Source organism: Scardinius erythrophthalmus (assembly GCF_964197995.2).
Source record: "Scardinius erythrophthalmus genome assembly, chromosome: 13".
NCBI lineage: Eukaryota > Metazoa > Chordata > Actinopteri > Cypriniformes > Leuciscidae > Scardinius > Scardinius erythrophthalmus.
The window spans coordinates 14402901-14417239 of NC_138233.1; the positions used below are offsets into that span (position 1 = coordinate 14402901).

The following is a 14339-nucleotide window of genomic DNA, read 5'->3' on the forward strand; positions in this document are numbered from 1 at the left end:
GATGCCCTGTCAATCACTTGCATCTCGGTATAATCATTGGACATGATGCTTCACCGCCTGACGTCAACAGTATAAGTTTGTCGGTCTCCCCTTGCACCCTCAGAAGAAGGGAACTTTCTTCTCTATTGGAACGATATAAAGCGTTGGCAACTTCGTCAGTCTTTTATAGTTTATTATTGGGCTATACCAGTCAATTACTAAGTTTCAATCAGGTAAGTTAATTGCATCTAAATCCTTTTTTTACATTTATTGCGTGTCATTGCAAGATCGGTGAAGCGATGCTCGTCTCTTGGAACGTTAATTTTCAAATGCAAGGTTCTTTAGTAGTGTTACGTTCTGTACTAAGTTACCGGTTTAATATCTGAAAGTCTACAATATCAATGCAAAATGTCCATCTGCACTAGCGACGCGAGGAACTAAAACTAATTTATTTGTATTTTTTTAGAGTTATCTTACCATGACTCGATTGAACCGCTAAAACCCGGAACGAAATGGTCGCTCTGAATCTGCGTGATTCTCTGGTGAAAATACGCGGAGTTGGTTTCATTTAAATCGCGCTTTATTCAAACGTTTTAACGCCTTTCTGCTGAAACGTAAATGAATTCGTGTTTAAAATAAATGCAAATTTTATTTCGAGCTGCATCATGGCTGCAACAAATTGAACTAGGGCCCGTCAAACCACAATAAACCGCTTTATTGGACTGTTGTAGAGCATATAATGTGCAATACTGGCATGTCAGCGACAATGTCATGCCGTAACTCTGACATAACGTTAAAAGAATCAGTTTATCACACTCGTCGATTTATAATGGTTTTAGTTGAAAGAGATTATAGCCTATTGTACACTTCCTGCATCGCAATGCGTTTTGAAGTTCTGAATGTTTCACCTTTTTAATTTCAGCTTTGCCATGATGCAACTCAGCAACGACACACACTGCAACAAGCACTCACTGCTCAACGTTATGAACCGGTTTATCGCCGCTGCCAACAACATGGACGAGACCATCATGGTGCCAAGCTTACTGCGGGACGTGCCTCTGGAGGACCAGGACAGCCAAGCCTCTGTTAGCCACAACAACAACAACGTCCCCCCTTTCCCCAGCAAACAGAGGGATATGTATGAGCACTACCTGCTGGTGAAGTCCCTTAAGAACGACATGGAATGGGGCCTGCTGAAGAGGGAGATGGGTGGTGGTGCCAGCTTTCTAGAGATGGCAGTGAAGCAAGAAGAGCCGCCACAGGTGAACGGAGGAGCCGAGGTGGAGGGCTCCGACCTGGAGGGCCAGTTCCACTACCACCTCCATGGACTGTTTGCCGTTCTGTCCAAGCTCACCGTCCAGGCTGATCATCTCACAAGTCGTTACAAGAGAGAAATTGGCGGAGGTAGCCTTCTGCGATAGGATTGATTCGCTAACCTCTAATGGACAATTCGTGAACTGTTGGACTGGGAAGTGAATGTGCAGCAGTGGACCTAAAGATCCCCCTCTGCCATCAAAAGGGTTTTTTACCCAAATTAGTTGTCACGTTGCTTGTTTTGGCAGTCTCTGGTGCTTTCAGGATGTTTCCACTGGAAGTTAAAGGGCTATGAGAGTAAAGATATTATTATTTTATTTTTTTAACTGACCATTTCAGCAGCGTGAATCTCTTCCAGCTAGTTTTGGGTTTTGTTTTTTAAATCTCTATATGCCAAGTCAGAAAGCCCTTGACATTGTCATTTTGAAGCTGTAGAAGAATCTGAATGCTGGTAATTCATTTCTTCATATTAGCCAATTTGCCTTTTAATGAGGGGGTTTTTATGCATTAATGCTGCTCTTGTGCACTTGTCCATGTGTCATGGCGTGCCTTCTGTCTTCATTTCCCACTTGTGCTGTTCAAGTATGTATGCTTGTCATGCATTGTTTCCTTTTGAACAGGACCCATTTGAGTCTGTAATGCCACTGGTTGTTTTTTGTTCTAAAAGATTTCAAGTTTTATGTTGTGCTGTTATGTAATATAGTGACTTATAAATAAAGTATTAACTTAAACTGCCTCAATGCACTGTCTTCCTCCAGAGAACTGCGTGGCTTCCTCTCAAGTGCAATAAGATGCCAACATTTACCAGAGGGCTGGGTCAAATTACGAAATCAGATTAGCAGACACTCACTAACTCCATTCAGGATTAGATATTTGACTCAAAATCTAATCCTGAATGGAGTAGGTGAGTGTCTGCTAATCTGGTTTCGTAAGAGTTGCGTGTGTGACGATGGTTTTGCAAAGGCAGGTTTGAGCTTGTTTTCATTAAAGGTGTTCTCTTGTTTGTGACGTCTTGAGGGAGTGGGAAATTCGGCAACTCAAGTTTGCAAAAGGAGTGTAAACCAACAGTTTTTGGTTATTGACTTTTTCATTTGTATGGACATAACCAAAACATTTCTCATGAAAGTCAAACAAGTTTATAACTAAATGAATGTGTGACAATTTATTTTTTGGCTAAAGTATCATTTTTATTCTCCATTCTCAACCGTTTTGACTCCTTTAAAATGCATTAAAACCAGTGTTGTAAATGCTAACGCAGACAGTTCGAGACATTACATAATTCTTAATGGTTCAAAGTGTATTATATCCATAAATGTCTGATGGAGCTTATCGGTTCATGACCTTTAATCTAATTATGATATATCTAGTCTTTAAGACGAAGTTTTAATCTTCAGTTCTCGTATGTTGTGAGAGTTTGAAACTGAATTAAGTCTCAAAAGATGTAGGCATGGTTTCAAAGGCAGGGCTTGTATTAAGCCAGGATTAGGCCTTAGTTCAATTAGGACATTTAGGTAGCATGTATTTTTGAAAAGGAAACCATTACTGGTGTGCATCTTGAGACAAAACAATGACACTGACATGATTTAAGATATGGCTGTGCAAGTTGCTTTCAGTTAAAACAGCTCAAATGTGCATTTTAGTCTGGGTCTAGGCTTATGCCTTGTCTGAAACCTGGGGGGTAATGTTTAAGAAATTATTTTTGCATTTCCCTGTCATGCATTTTATATTCCTGACTTTATCCTTTGTGATTAGATATAGACTATCTGATTCTGAAAACCTTCTCACCTTTCTTAACCAAAGTTGTGTTTTTCATCTTATACTAAACGTTCACTGAACCATGAACGATACAATTTTCTAACCGCCCAAGCCACAATCATGGTAGCACCCATCCTTTGAAGTAATGTAGGTGGATGGAAACAAAGCACAGACAAAAGCAAAGCAAATGTGAGAATTGCTGTATATATTAAATATCAAAATGGCTGCTGTAGCTACAAAGGGGCATTATGGTATGTCAGACCAAATGTAGTCCAACGATCTGACCATTCATGTGAAATAGGTCAGCGTGAGATGCGCATACTGCCAGGCGGTCAAAGGAACTAATCTGCATGATGCATACACTAGCAACTAAATAAGGGATTTGCAGTTGTCTTAAAATATCATTTTGAGGCTTGAACAAACATGTAGCATAGATAGAAAATTTTTTAAAAGGCATTTATGTCGTTTTATCCACCCAGAGAGCATATTTACAGGATTCACATACATGTATACTAGAGAATGAAAAGGATATTATGCTGCGGAAAAAACGTTATCTAGCCTATATATATGATAGTGCTGTCAAAGCAATTATTCGCATCTAACTTAAAAGTTTGTGTTATATGTGTGTGTGTGTGTGTGTGTGTGTGTGTGTACATATACACACACATGTATTATATAAACAGAATTTATTTATATATATATACATATATTATATAAACAGAATTTATGTATTTATATATATTACATTTTTTATTAAACAAGATTTCCTTTTTGATGTGCATGAACTGTTTTATCAGGGATATGCAACCGTGACAGACTGGCATGACGATAAAACCATCATAAATCATAAAGGGACTCATAAAAGCATAAATCAGTTTCTAAATGTTTGGCTGGATCAGCTCTTCCCCATGCCATGGTGCATTGAGCGACTACGTGATCAGGCAATCCAGACTTGGCCGGGCACATCCAGTCTGCTGGATGATATCTAGCAGCTGCCCTTTACGTGGTCCAGAGCGTCTTGGAACACGCAAGGGAACGTTGCTAAACAAATGTAATGCTAGTGACTGGCATTCACTTGTGAGACGTGGCAGAATGTTCCATCAGATTTATGATATGGGTCAAACTGATTTAAACAGATTATTTATATATATAGTTAAAGGCTGACTAGCAAAAGACTTGAATCAATCAAAATTTATATAAAAATAATAATATAATTAAATAATAAATTATAACTATTCCAGTATGAGAGAGGACTGTTTATGATGAACCAATTCATTAGAATGAATCAAACTTTTCAACAATAGAGAGATAGAGGTTCATTTAGATGAGCATGTCAACTTGTTACAGCTATACACTTTTAAGGCCAATTCACACTGCACAGACAAACGGCAGCAAACATGTTTGTTGGGTTTTGTCAGATCAGTGTGTTACTCCTGTCGGCGTCTGTTGCTGTTGGTCGGGGTTTGTTTTCACCTGACTGAACATGTTCAATCAGCATTTGTCTGTGTCTGTTGGGGCGGTGTGAACATGACAGTAATTTTTCATAAAATTCTAACTCCTATGGCCAACTTGTTTGTTGGCTTTTGTCTGTGCCGTGTGAATTGGCCTTTAAAAATAAAGGTAATTTTTTGGGCATTTGAGGTTCCATGAAGAACCTTTAGAATCCATGGAACCAAAAGGTTCTTTAGAGTGGAAATGGGTTCTTTAGATTATTAAAATGTTCTCTACACTAAAAAAAAAAAAATATTTTAAGAACATTTCACTGAAAAGGTCTTTGGGGAACCAAAAATGGTTCTTCTATGGCATAACTGCGAAAACCCCTTTTTGGAATCTTTATTTTTAAGAACGTAGCATTTAATCGAGCTACTCAATGAAAAAAAGAAGCATGTTACTTGAAAAGTTACACTAAACTGTTTAAATGAAGTAAGTTCAGGCATGAAACTCTATTCGATTTCTGATTGGTTGTTTCAATGTAACTTCCACTGACAAAAATTGTACATATCTATTACTACTTCCCTTTATAACCACGATGCATCCAAAAGAATGCACTCTGCACGCTATGCAAATTCTTATTCTAGTCCTCCGCCTCCCCAGCACCACCTGCCTAGATCTGTTATGGGGGTCTTCCTCTCCAGCTTGTTTACATTTATTTTATGTTCTGAGCATTTAGCGAAAGCAAGCTGTACGTGCTCTGCAGCAGCAGCAGCACAATAGCTATAGTCCACCAAGACCAAACCTATGTACATTCCATTTAAATTAATAAAACGTTTTATAAACTATCCTGAGAGTCGTGAAAAAACTATACTGTCGTACGTGAAAGGCGTAGTAACTGTGCAGTTGTAGTCAAAATTATTCAACCCCCATTGCAAATCAGGCTTATTGGCAAAATTTACAGACTTTCAGCTGTTTGTAATGAACAAATCAAACAAAAGTCATTAAAATAGCTCAACACAACAAATGTTTCAAGTGTTTTGCCCAAATTCAACTTAAAATGTTTTTAATGACTTTTGCAGGCTTTCAACCAATTATTCAACCCCTTCATGGCAAGCATCTTTAGTGCTTGGTAGAACACCCTTTTGCCATTATGACCTGCTGCAAACGAGATGTATAACCAGACACCAGCTTCTGGCAGCGTTTCTGAGGAATCTTAGCCCATTTCTCATGAGCAATGGCTTCTAGTTCAGTAATATTCTTGGGTTTGCGTGCTGCACCCGCCCGCCTTCAAATCCCACCAGAGATTTTCCATGGGGTTCAAGTCAGGTGACTGTGATGGCCACTATAGAGTCTTCCAGGATTTCTTCTGCATCCAAGCCTTGGTGGAATTTGAGGTATGCTCGGGATCATTGTCCTGTTTGAAGGTCCAATGTTGCCCAAGCTTCCGCATTCCTCACTGACGGCAGGACGTTTTCTCCTAGGATTTCTTGATATACAAAAATGAATCCATCTTGCTGCAGGTTTCCAGTGCCAGAGGATGCAAAGCAGCCCCAGAGCATCACAGAGCCACCATGCTTAACTGTAGGTAGAGTGTTCTTTTCAAAATATGCTTCATTCTTCTTCCCCCATACCGCTGATCCATAGGGCTGAAAAGTTCCAGTTTTTTTTTTCATCGCTCCACAGAACATAATCCCAAAACTTCTGTGACTTATTTATATGATTTTGAGCAAATTGGAGCTGACTTTTCTTGTGCTTTTGGGTCAGTAGTGGTGTATGTCTTGGAGTTCTGGCATGGGAACTGCATGTATTTAGTACGCGCCTTACTGTGCAAGCTGAAACCTCTGCCTGTTGCCACCAAGTCTTGCTACAGGTCTTTTGCAGTCACTCAAGGTTTTTCTGAACCACCTATCCTTCCAATGGTGTCTCTAGGTGTCTCTATCTTTTTGAATCCTGTTCCTTGTTTGTGAAGGGAGATGATATCTTCTCTTAAATTTTTTGGACCATTCTTTTTACTTAGCCATATTTCTAACATGCAGTCAAACGTGACTCAACAAACCTAGCCAGTTCAGATATTTCATGTGTTCTAGCTCAAGCACACCTGGTGCAACTAATGAAGCCCTTGATTAGTTGCATCAGGTGTGCTTGAGACAACATCTGTTTTGCAGATTTGTGCTGTTGTGAGGGATTCTGTTCAGGGGGTTGAATAATTTTGAGACTGCAGAAAGTTGCTCATTTAAAAGTTGTATTTTCAGTTGAATTTGGGGAAACCACTTGAAACATTTGCTGTGTTGAACTATTTTGAATACTTTTGTTTGATTTGTTCATTGCAAACAGCTGAAAGTGTGTAAATTTTGCCAATAAACCTGATTTGCAATGGGAGTTGAATAGTTTTGATTACTACTCAATGTTGTGGTCCTGGGTAATTTATTAAAGGCATAATGTTGGGTGGCTGACAGCTGTTAGTGATGCTATGGTGAGATGATCAGCTGGTTTGGGTAAGGAGATGCTCACCCCACTCAGCCTTACAATACTAAGCCTTGTGTTATATAATGAGAGCCTGTGTGCTCCATTAAAGCATTACCAATCTCTCTCTGTGTGCGACCTCTCAGTACTAGAGGCCGAGCTTTCACACCATTCACGCAGCACAAAAGTCAGCTAGGGATATGCCTTATGGTCCTGTTTTTTTCATTGAGATTTTTAGGAGATGCATGACAGTATGTGGCAATATCTCTTGTGTCTGCAAGTAACATGTCCCTGACAGAGCAATAGTCTGTGGTAATGGTATGATTTCATAAAAATGCAATAAAGCAATAGTTCCGTTTTATTTTATTCTTAAGAAGTCAGTGTAAAATCAGAGTTGGTAAATAAACTCTTATGTGTGATGCGTTGCTCTGTAATTTGAGTAGCCTATGTAAAATACACAGCATTATGTTTCTATGGAAGCCCATTTCTGCTTTGGAACACAATAAATAATTATTGTGATTCTCTATCTCACAGTGATCGGAGTGAAAGCCAATATCATTAGGTTCTATGGAAGCCTATTCATTCGGTCTGGAAGCCCCAAATATTGTATTGTTTATATGCTAATATAATATGTATTAATTATTTTAGTTAGCTTTTCTTTTGATATACAGTATTCAGTTTAAGTGTCATTAATTTTGTTATGTGCTTTTGTCATTTTCATTAGTTTTTTTATATATATATATTCCTATTTACAGTAGCTTTATTTTTATTTACATTTTAGCTTTAGTAATCAGCGCTGTCTCACAGTTGTGACTTTATTTATTACTTTAAACTCTGTCTCACTGCTATATATATATATATATTCTTTTTTTATTTGTCTGAAGAAGAAACAGGCTTCCATGTGTTTCCCACATTATATCTTAATATATTTATATATGAGCAGTTCTAAACAGTTGACTTCATGACACTTTAACTAATCCAGATGCTTATATAATGACCTTCAGACTGCTGATGTTTTTCCCTCTGATATATTTAGCGCATTTTTTTGTGCATGCATGATGCAAGGCTGAACCCTTCCCCTATCTTTCACAGGAAACAGGGCCTGCATAAAGTGCAAAGGTGTATGTTAACAAACAATCAGCAAAGAATAAGTGCTTAGTAACCCTTAAAAACTTCTAAAGTTGACATTGCATTGAATACAAGCTATCTTATCATGAAATGTTTGTTGTCTTTGTGCCACACTGCAAGTTAAAGACTATAAAAAACACTAGACATGCTGTAATTCAACATAGTCAGAGAGGGCAAGGAATTCATCCTGCAGCTGTCTTGCTGTACATGATCAGCTCATGCAGACTATAAGACAGGGTGCTCTGTGGAAAACGTGTAGCTGTAAGAATGTTCAAGGCAACTGAGGTTACATAACACTGTAGGTGTGGCGCTTAGCTGGAACGTTTTCAACCTGACATGCAGTGTTGCATTGGTTCCCTCCACCCATACAGCCAATAACTCATGCAGATCTGCTTTTACTTAGGATAATCATAGCATATCTGTTAAGTTCACTATAGTTTCTCTGGTAAAATGAGTGTGCTCACCCATTCACTGGAACACATTCCTTTTTTGTGATTATTATTTGCCTGTTGGGATTTCGGGAAATGCATTTCTTGTGCATTTACACAAAATATTCAAGAAAAAGATTTACTCTACTGTTCTCAGCCTGTTATCCTCAGAAATTGAATGGTGTGTCCTCAGAAAAGGTCGAGCTGACTCCTTCACGTGATTTAATCTAATCTGAAGGACAAGAGGAACATTAGATATTGTCAGTCATGTAATGCTGCATTATGTGGAACTTCCACAGACAAGGATTCAACTTTTAATAATTGAACTCAAGCACTGAAATTGTATTTCTTTAAAATGACAATATTTCAGTTTGAAGCAATATATTTCTCAAATTTTACATTTCACATGTGTCTATACACACCCTACGTTTAATCACTTAAGCTGCGGTATGGCTGCCATATATTTCCCACTTTTTTAACCCAGGGGTTTATTATTATTTTAATTTTATTATTTTATTTTCTTTTGTTTATTTTTTGTTATATGAGGGTCACATTAAAACTGTCTTGGAAAAATGTTATTATGCTTTTGTAATTTATTTTTGCTTTATTTCAAATTACTTTAATGTATAGATTTAATTGCTTTACTCTAGTCCCAAACTCAGACTTTATGAAACCATTATAAAAATATAAATTATCGTGTGATTAAAACTATAAGATAACATAATCAAGGAGTGTTATTAATGTCTAATAATATGTCTAATATGTATGTGCTTACTTATTTTTCAATATTTCCACACAAAAAAAAAACCTGCCCCTTAGTAGTTTCCACAACAAACATTTTTACCAAGGAGTTAACAGTGTCAATATGGAGCGTATTTGAGATGAAATGAGAGATTTGTAAAGAAAAGAAAAGAAACTCAAGTTAAATACTCTAGTGAACAGAATATTTTTATTATGCATCATTTCCAAACAAGCTCTAATTTTGTGAACGTATGCAAAGAGTATGAAAATAATATTGTGTATCTAGGATGCTAGGTTTGAAATCTGCTATATTTTTATAGCATAATTGAGGAAACACCTGTGTGTTGCACCAAACCTTGTGAGCTGGCAGTGTGAAAGTTTGCACGTGGTCACACTATTCAAGTGTGTGATCTGTGCGTGATCAGTGTGATCTTGATTCTCAAGGGCCACGTGTCATGATGTTTGAATGACATTCTATACTTAACATCCGCAGGAATATTTGTCCCTGGCAGAGATGAGTCATTTAAGAATAGCAACAGATTATCGAGCCATGCTAGCAAGGCTATAAATAATTATAAAGAATGGAATTAGCAGCACTGATCAGTGACAGTATTGCTCAGTCATTACTCAGCATGTCTGGAGAGTTAAACTAATACAAGGTCAGCTCTACAAACATCTGTTTAAGATAGCCTACATAAGAACAGAGTGTTCCTAAGTGAATAGATCTCTGTGCATTGCTTTAAAATACTGTAAACCCTGATGAAACTGAATCTGGGTTAACCGAGGAGAAAGGGTATCTTAATTAACATGTAAGCAGTGCCCGCTCAGGTTGTCTGGCATCTCTAACTGTTGCTGTTTCTCTATAAAAGCAGAATGCTAAAAGGGAAGTTCCCTGGTGGTGTTTGAGAGAAGCAAAGCTGGCAGGACCGCCTCTTTGTGGGAGAGCTCTTACATAATCTCCGTTTGAACAAAGACGAAAACTTCTTGTCCTCCTGTACGCAGATATTTAAGATGGGAGGATAAACCACTGATGTAATCAAGTGACTTTTAGACTTTAGTGTTGGTCAGTTTCAAGGTTTATCTGACGAGTAACTTTGCCATTAGCTCACTCCAGCAGAGTTTAGCTAATGATATTTAGTCAATGCATTTAGTCAAAGACATGTGCATTATTTGAAAGGTTTGAAACCTTTTTCCTTTTGTTATGTTATTTTTAACACTGCAGTTACTTCCATGTGGCCGCATGTGCATATATAACTGTCAGTATGTCTTGTCAAGACGTGCCCTAGATTTAGACCAATCACGGTTTAGCTCCAAAAGGGCCAACCAATGACAGGTAGTAGATCTTGTGGGTTTGGTGAAGGAGTGGCTCTGAAATCTGAGTCCACATATGATGCAATTGCGCTTGTAAGAGAAAAAGACATGACTGGTCATTTTGGTTAATTCTAACACATTTAATCCATATATGGATTTAATATCATGTCAATAAGCCAAGGTTTGGAACGATAAAGTGGTAGTCTGTTTTATAATAACTATGTGACACCAGTGAACTGTAGTAACCTCCAGTAGTTAATTTGCTTTGCTTTGTAAAGCAATCCCTGAAGTAATTTTAGGTAACTGAAATAAAGCTGAAATGAAATAAAATATAAATATGAGAAATGAGAAAATTAGAAACTTAAACTTGAAAAACTTCAATTAAAAATGAAAGAAGTTGCCTTGGAAACTAACTGAAATAAATAACCTATGTTTAAAGTTACCATGAATTTTTATTTATTTATTTATTTTTATTTTTTTATGGAATATTGTAGAGTTTATTATAAATGATTTATCCATGCACATCATTATTTTTTTTTTTAAAAAACATGTACCTTCTTAATCTTTAATCAAAATAACCCTTGCAGCAACATCTCTTCTCTGATGACGAGTATTCTGGCGCGAGGGCTGGACAACGTGTCTCTCACATGACATCGCAGCAATAGCAAACTACAATGATCCAACAATTCAATCAAACTGATAGACAAAAAAAAGACTATGGGCTTGTTCGACTTCGTACAGCGCAGCGCTGACCCATCAGTGTCTGACTTGAAGCAGAGTATGCCGGCTAGAAATTTTGTTTTATTTGAGACAGCGCCGACGGCACGACTGTGACGTATGTCGATGTCGAATGCACCTTTCGTCTAGACGTCCAGTGCCCTGTCAGAGAATGTCTGGAATTTCTCTGGCCCTGTCCCAAATGGAACCCTAAGCACTCGCGGTCTTCCTCTGAGTCCGCACTTTCATGACGTAATGCCGCTTTGACTGTCGGGAAGAAGTCTGCTGCGGAATCCGCATCAGCGCGGGCTCGGCAAAAGTGCGCATCAAGGGCGCAAATCGACCACATGGGGGCGCTCGCGAGCACCCTTCTGAGATCTAAAAATGAGAAATGGGACACACTGCGGTCTCACGGACTTAACGGACACGCGCACGCGGCAGCCATTGTAAAGTCTGTTTTATACTTCTGCGTCGAACTCACGCCGTAGCTACGTCGTAGGCTGTGTGTAGCGCGCGTACCCTACGGCGTGCCCTGACGTGCACCTCTCCAAAAATGTAACAACGCGTCAATTCTATGCGGACACAAGCGCGGTGATTGGTCTGCCAGAACCCCTCCCTCGGGGTTTCACATGCTCCCTAGGTGCGCGTCAATGCGGACAACGACACAGAAGTATAAATTAAAACCAACACGTTGCCTACGGCGTATAGGCTCCGGCGTAGGTCCGACGCAGAAGTATAATGAGGCCTTTCGGCGTACCCTGACGTGCACCTCTCCAAAAATGTAACAACGCGTCAACTCTACGCGGACACAAGCGCTGTGATTGGTCTGCTAGAACCCCTCCCTCGGGTTTCACATGCTCCCTCTGCAAGTGTAATTGCGCGTCAACGCGGACAACGACGCATAAGTATAAATGAAAACCAACGCGTTGCCTACAGCGTAGAGGCTTCGGCGTAGGCCCGACGCAGAAGTATAAAACAGGCTTAAGTCCACAAGATCGAAAGTGCACGTGAAGTGAGCCATTTGGGACAGGGCCCGGAGGAGGACTGAATGAAATTTGAGTCTAATGGGTGGAGCTAGAATATCCACACCCTAACCCTACCCACAACTCTATCACTCCAGCCCATTAAACGTCCAGAGAGGTGGAGCTGGACGTCATTTGACTCTGCAGTGAGCACCACTTAAAGTTGAACACACCTAACAGCACAACTTCCAACTTTAAGTTGAAGTTGATTAAAATAAAGAAATTAAAAAACTAAAATTACAAAAGTATAACAATATATATATATATATATATATATATATATATATATATATATGTATATATATATATATATATATATATATATATATATATATATATATTAAAACTTAAATGAAATCTGAAAATCTTAAACTAAAAGATAATTCAAAATAGGCCTATTAATTAATATACAGTAAATAGCAGCCGATAAATAACCTTATTATTATTATTATTTAAGATTACAGAACAGTACAAATCCGTGAAGTGACTTAAGGATTCTGAAGAAATCTGACTGACTGACTGACTGACTGAATGCACGTTTCGTTGTCCATGAGGCGCCGATACAGAGATACAGTCGAGGTGTTAATTGAAGCATGTCGTCATTTCGTTGCATTCTGCTTTAATTCGGTCTCCTGTCCCCAGCGGCATCCTTAACTCATCTTCCTCATGATGACTTTCTCCCACACACCTCACCGCTGTACCGTGCTGCAATTTCTATTCGCTCTTTTGCATATAAATGGCCCCCAGCCATTCAGCATTCTCTTCCATCCCACTGCTTCAATTCAGCACCAGGCAACCAAACGAACCGACAGCTGAGAGTCGAGTTACGCTGTTGCGCATGTTGTTTAGCATTTTCTAGCTAAACTGTGTTTTTTAATGGACATATAAAGAAGCACTGAGACATTTCAAACTAACCTACTCATAGGCTGAGAAATATATGTGGGTGAACGAAGTTATCTTATGGAGGATTAACTTGAAACTTTGGCATTCGACTTAATTTGTGATTCATTTAGGCATGCTGCGACTGCGTTATCTGTTAACTCTCGGATATAAAACGTAGATAGCGTAAGAGAGGTATATTTTAGGACTGTTTTATTGTTTAATTACTTTTTACAACATTAAGTCATGTGTCCCTGCTGCAGAAAAAGCCTGACTAAGGAATTATCTGACTCCCTCACCTCAGCATAACCCGGTCTCCTGAGGCCATAGTCTACTACGCAGACAACTCTCATTTCTAAATGCTGTCTCGTCTCTTTCCCCATACAGTCCACTAGTTTCTCAACAGATTGATTGTCCTTTCCTCCGAAAACCAGCATCACCTACTTTGACTGACCTTTTACCGCAGCGAACTGCCCTCCAAACCTTTGAATTGGATGATAGGCAACTTATACAGATTTTTTTTTAAGAAATCTTTTGCTCACATAGGCTGCATTTTATTAAATCAAAATACAGTAAAACATTGTGAATATTAGCCTGTAATTTTAAATAACTGTTCCTGTGATGGCAAAGCTGGATTCAGAAATCATTCTAATACACTGATTTGGTGCTCAAGAAACATTTAAGTTGTGCTGCTTAGTATTTTTGTGGAATTGTGATTCATTTATTTCAGATGATTAAAATGTGCTGTTTTTATTTGAAATATAATCTTTTGTAGCCTTACAAATGTCTTTAATATCGCTTTTGATCAATTCAATGCATCCATGCTGAATACAATTAATTCCTTTTAAGAAACGGTCACCAGAAACGTAGTGTAGGGCAGGCTATATCGTGTTAAAATGTGTAAATATATATCATATCCATGTAATAACTTAAACGATTTCATTAAACAAAATCAATTAAAATTAAATTAATCTTCTTCAGTTTGAAACGTGCACTTTGATTCCCCTCTCAGATCATAGCGCAGATAAAGTCATGTTGTTAGTATCTAGTGCCCTCTTGAGGACAGTGCTCATTTTGATATCGATATTTTATTTTCCAAAATGACATTTTAATGGTTGGCGACATAATTTCTAATATGCAATGTGGGTAAAATCTATATGAATGATTT

General features: G+C 38.3%; 1 protein-coding gene across 1 annotated transcript; it reads left to right on the forward strand.

Annotated features, from left to right (window-relative positions):
• Positions 1 to 58: 58 nt before the first annotated feature.
• On the forward strand, positions 59 to 2028 carry mid1ip1l (MID1 interacting protein 1, like). Its single transcript, XM_081382470.1, has 2 exons — positions 59 to 212; positions 902 to 2028. The coding sequence occupies exon 2, from the start codon at positions 909 to 911 to the stop codon at positions 1398 to 1400; it is 492 nt and encodes a 163-aa protein (XP_081238596.1). The 5' UTR covers positions 59 to 212; positions 902 to 908; the 3' UTR covers positions 1401 to 2028.
• The last annotated feature ends 12311 nt before the right edge of the window (positions 2029 to 14339 follow it).

Excerpts from the sequence above, each read along its gene's own strand:
- mid1ip1l (XM_081382470.1), top strand. The coding sequence starts at position 909 with ATGATGCAACTCAGCAACGACACACACTGCAACAAGCACTCACTGCTC.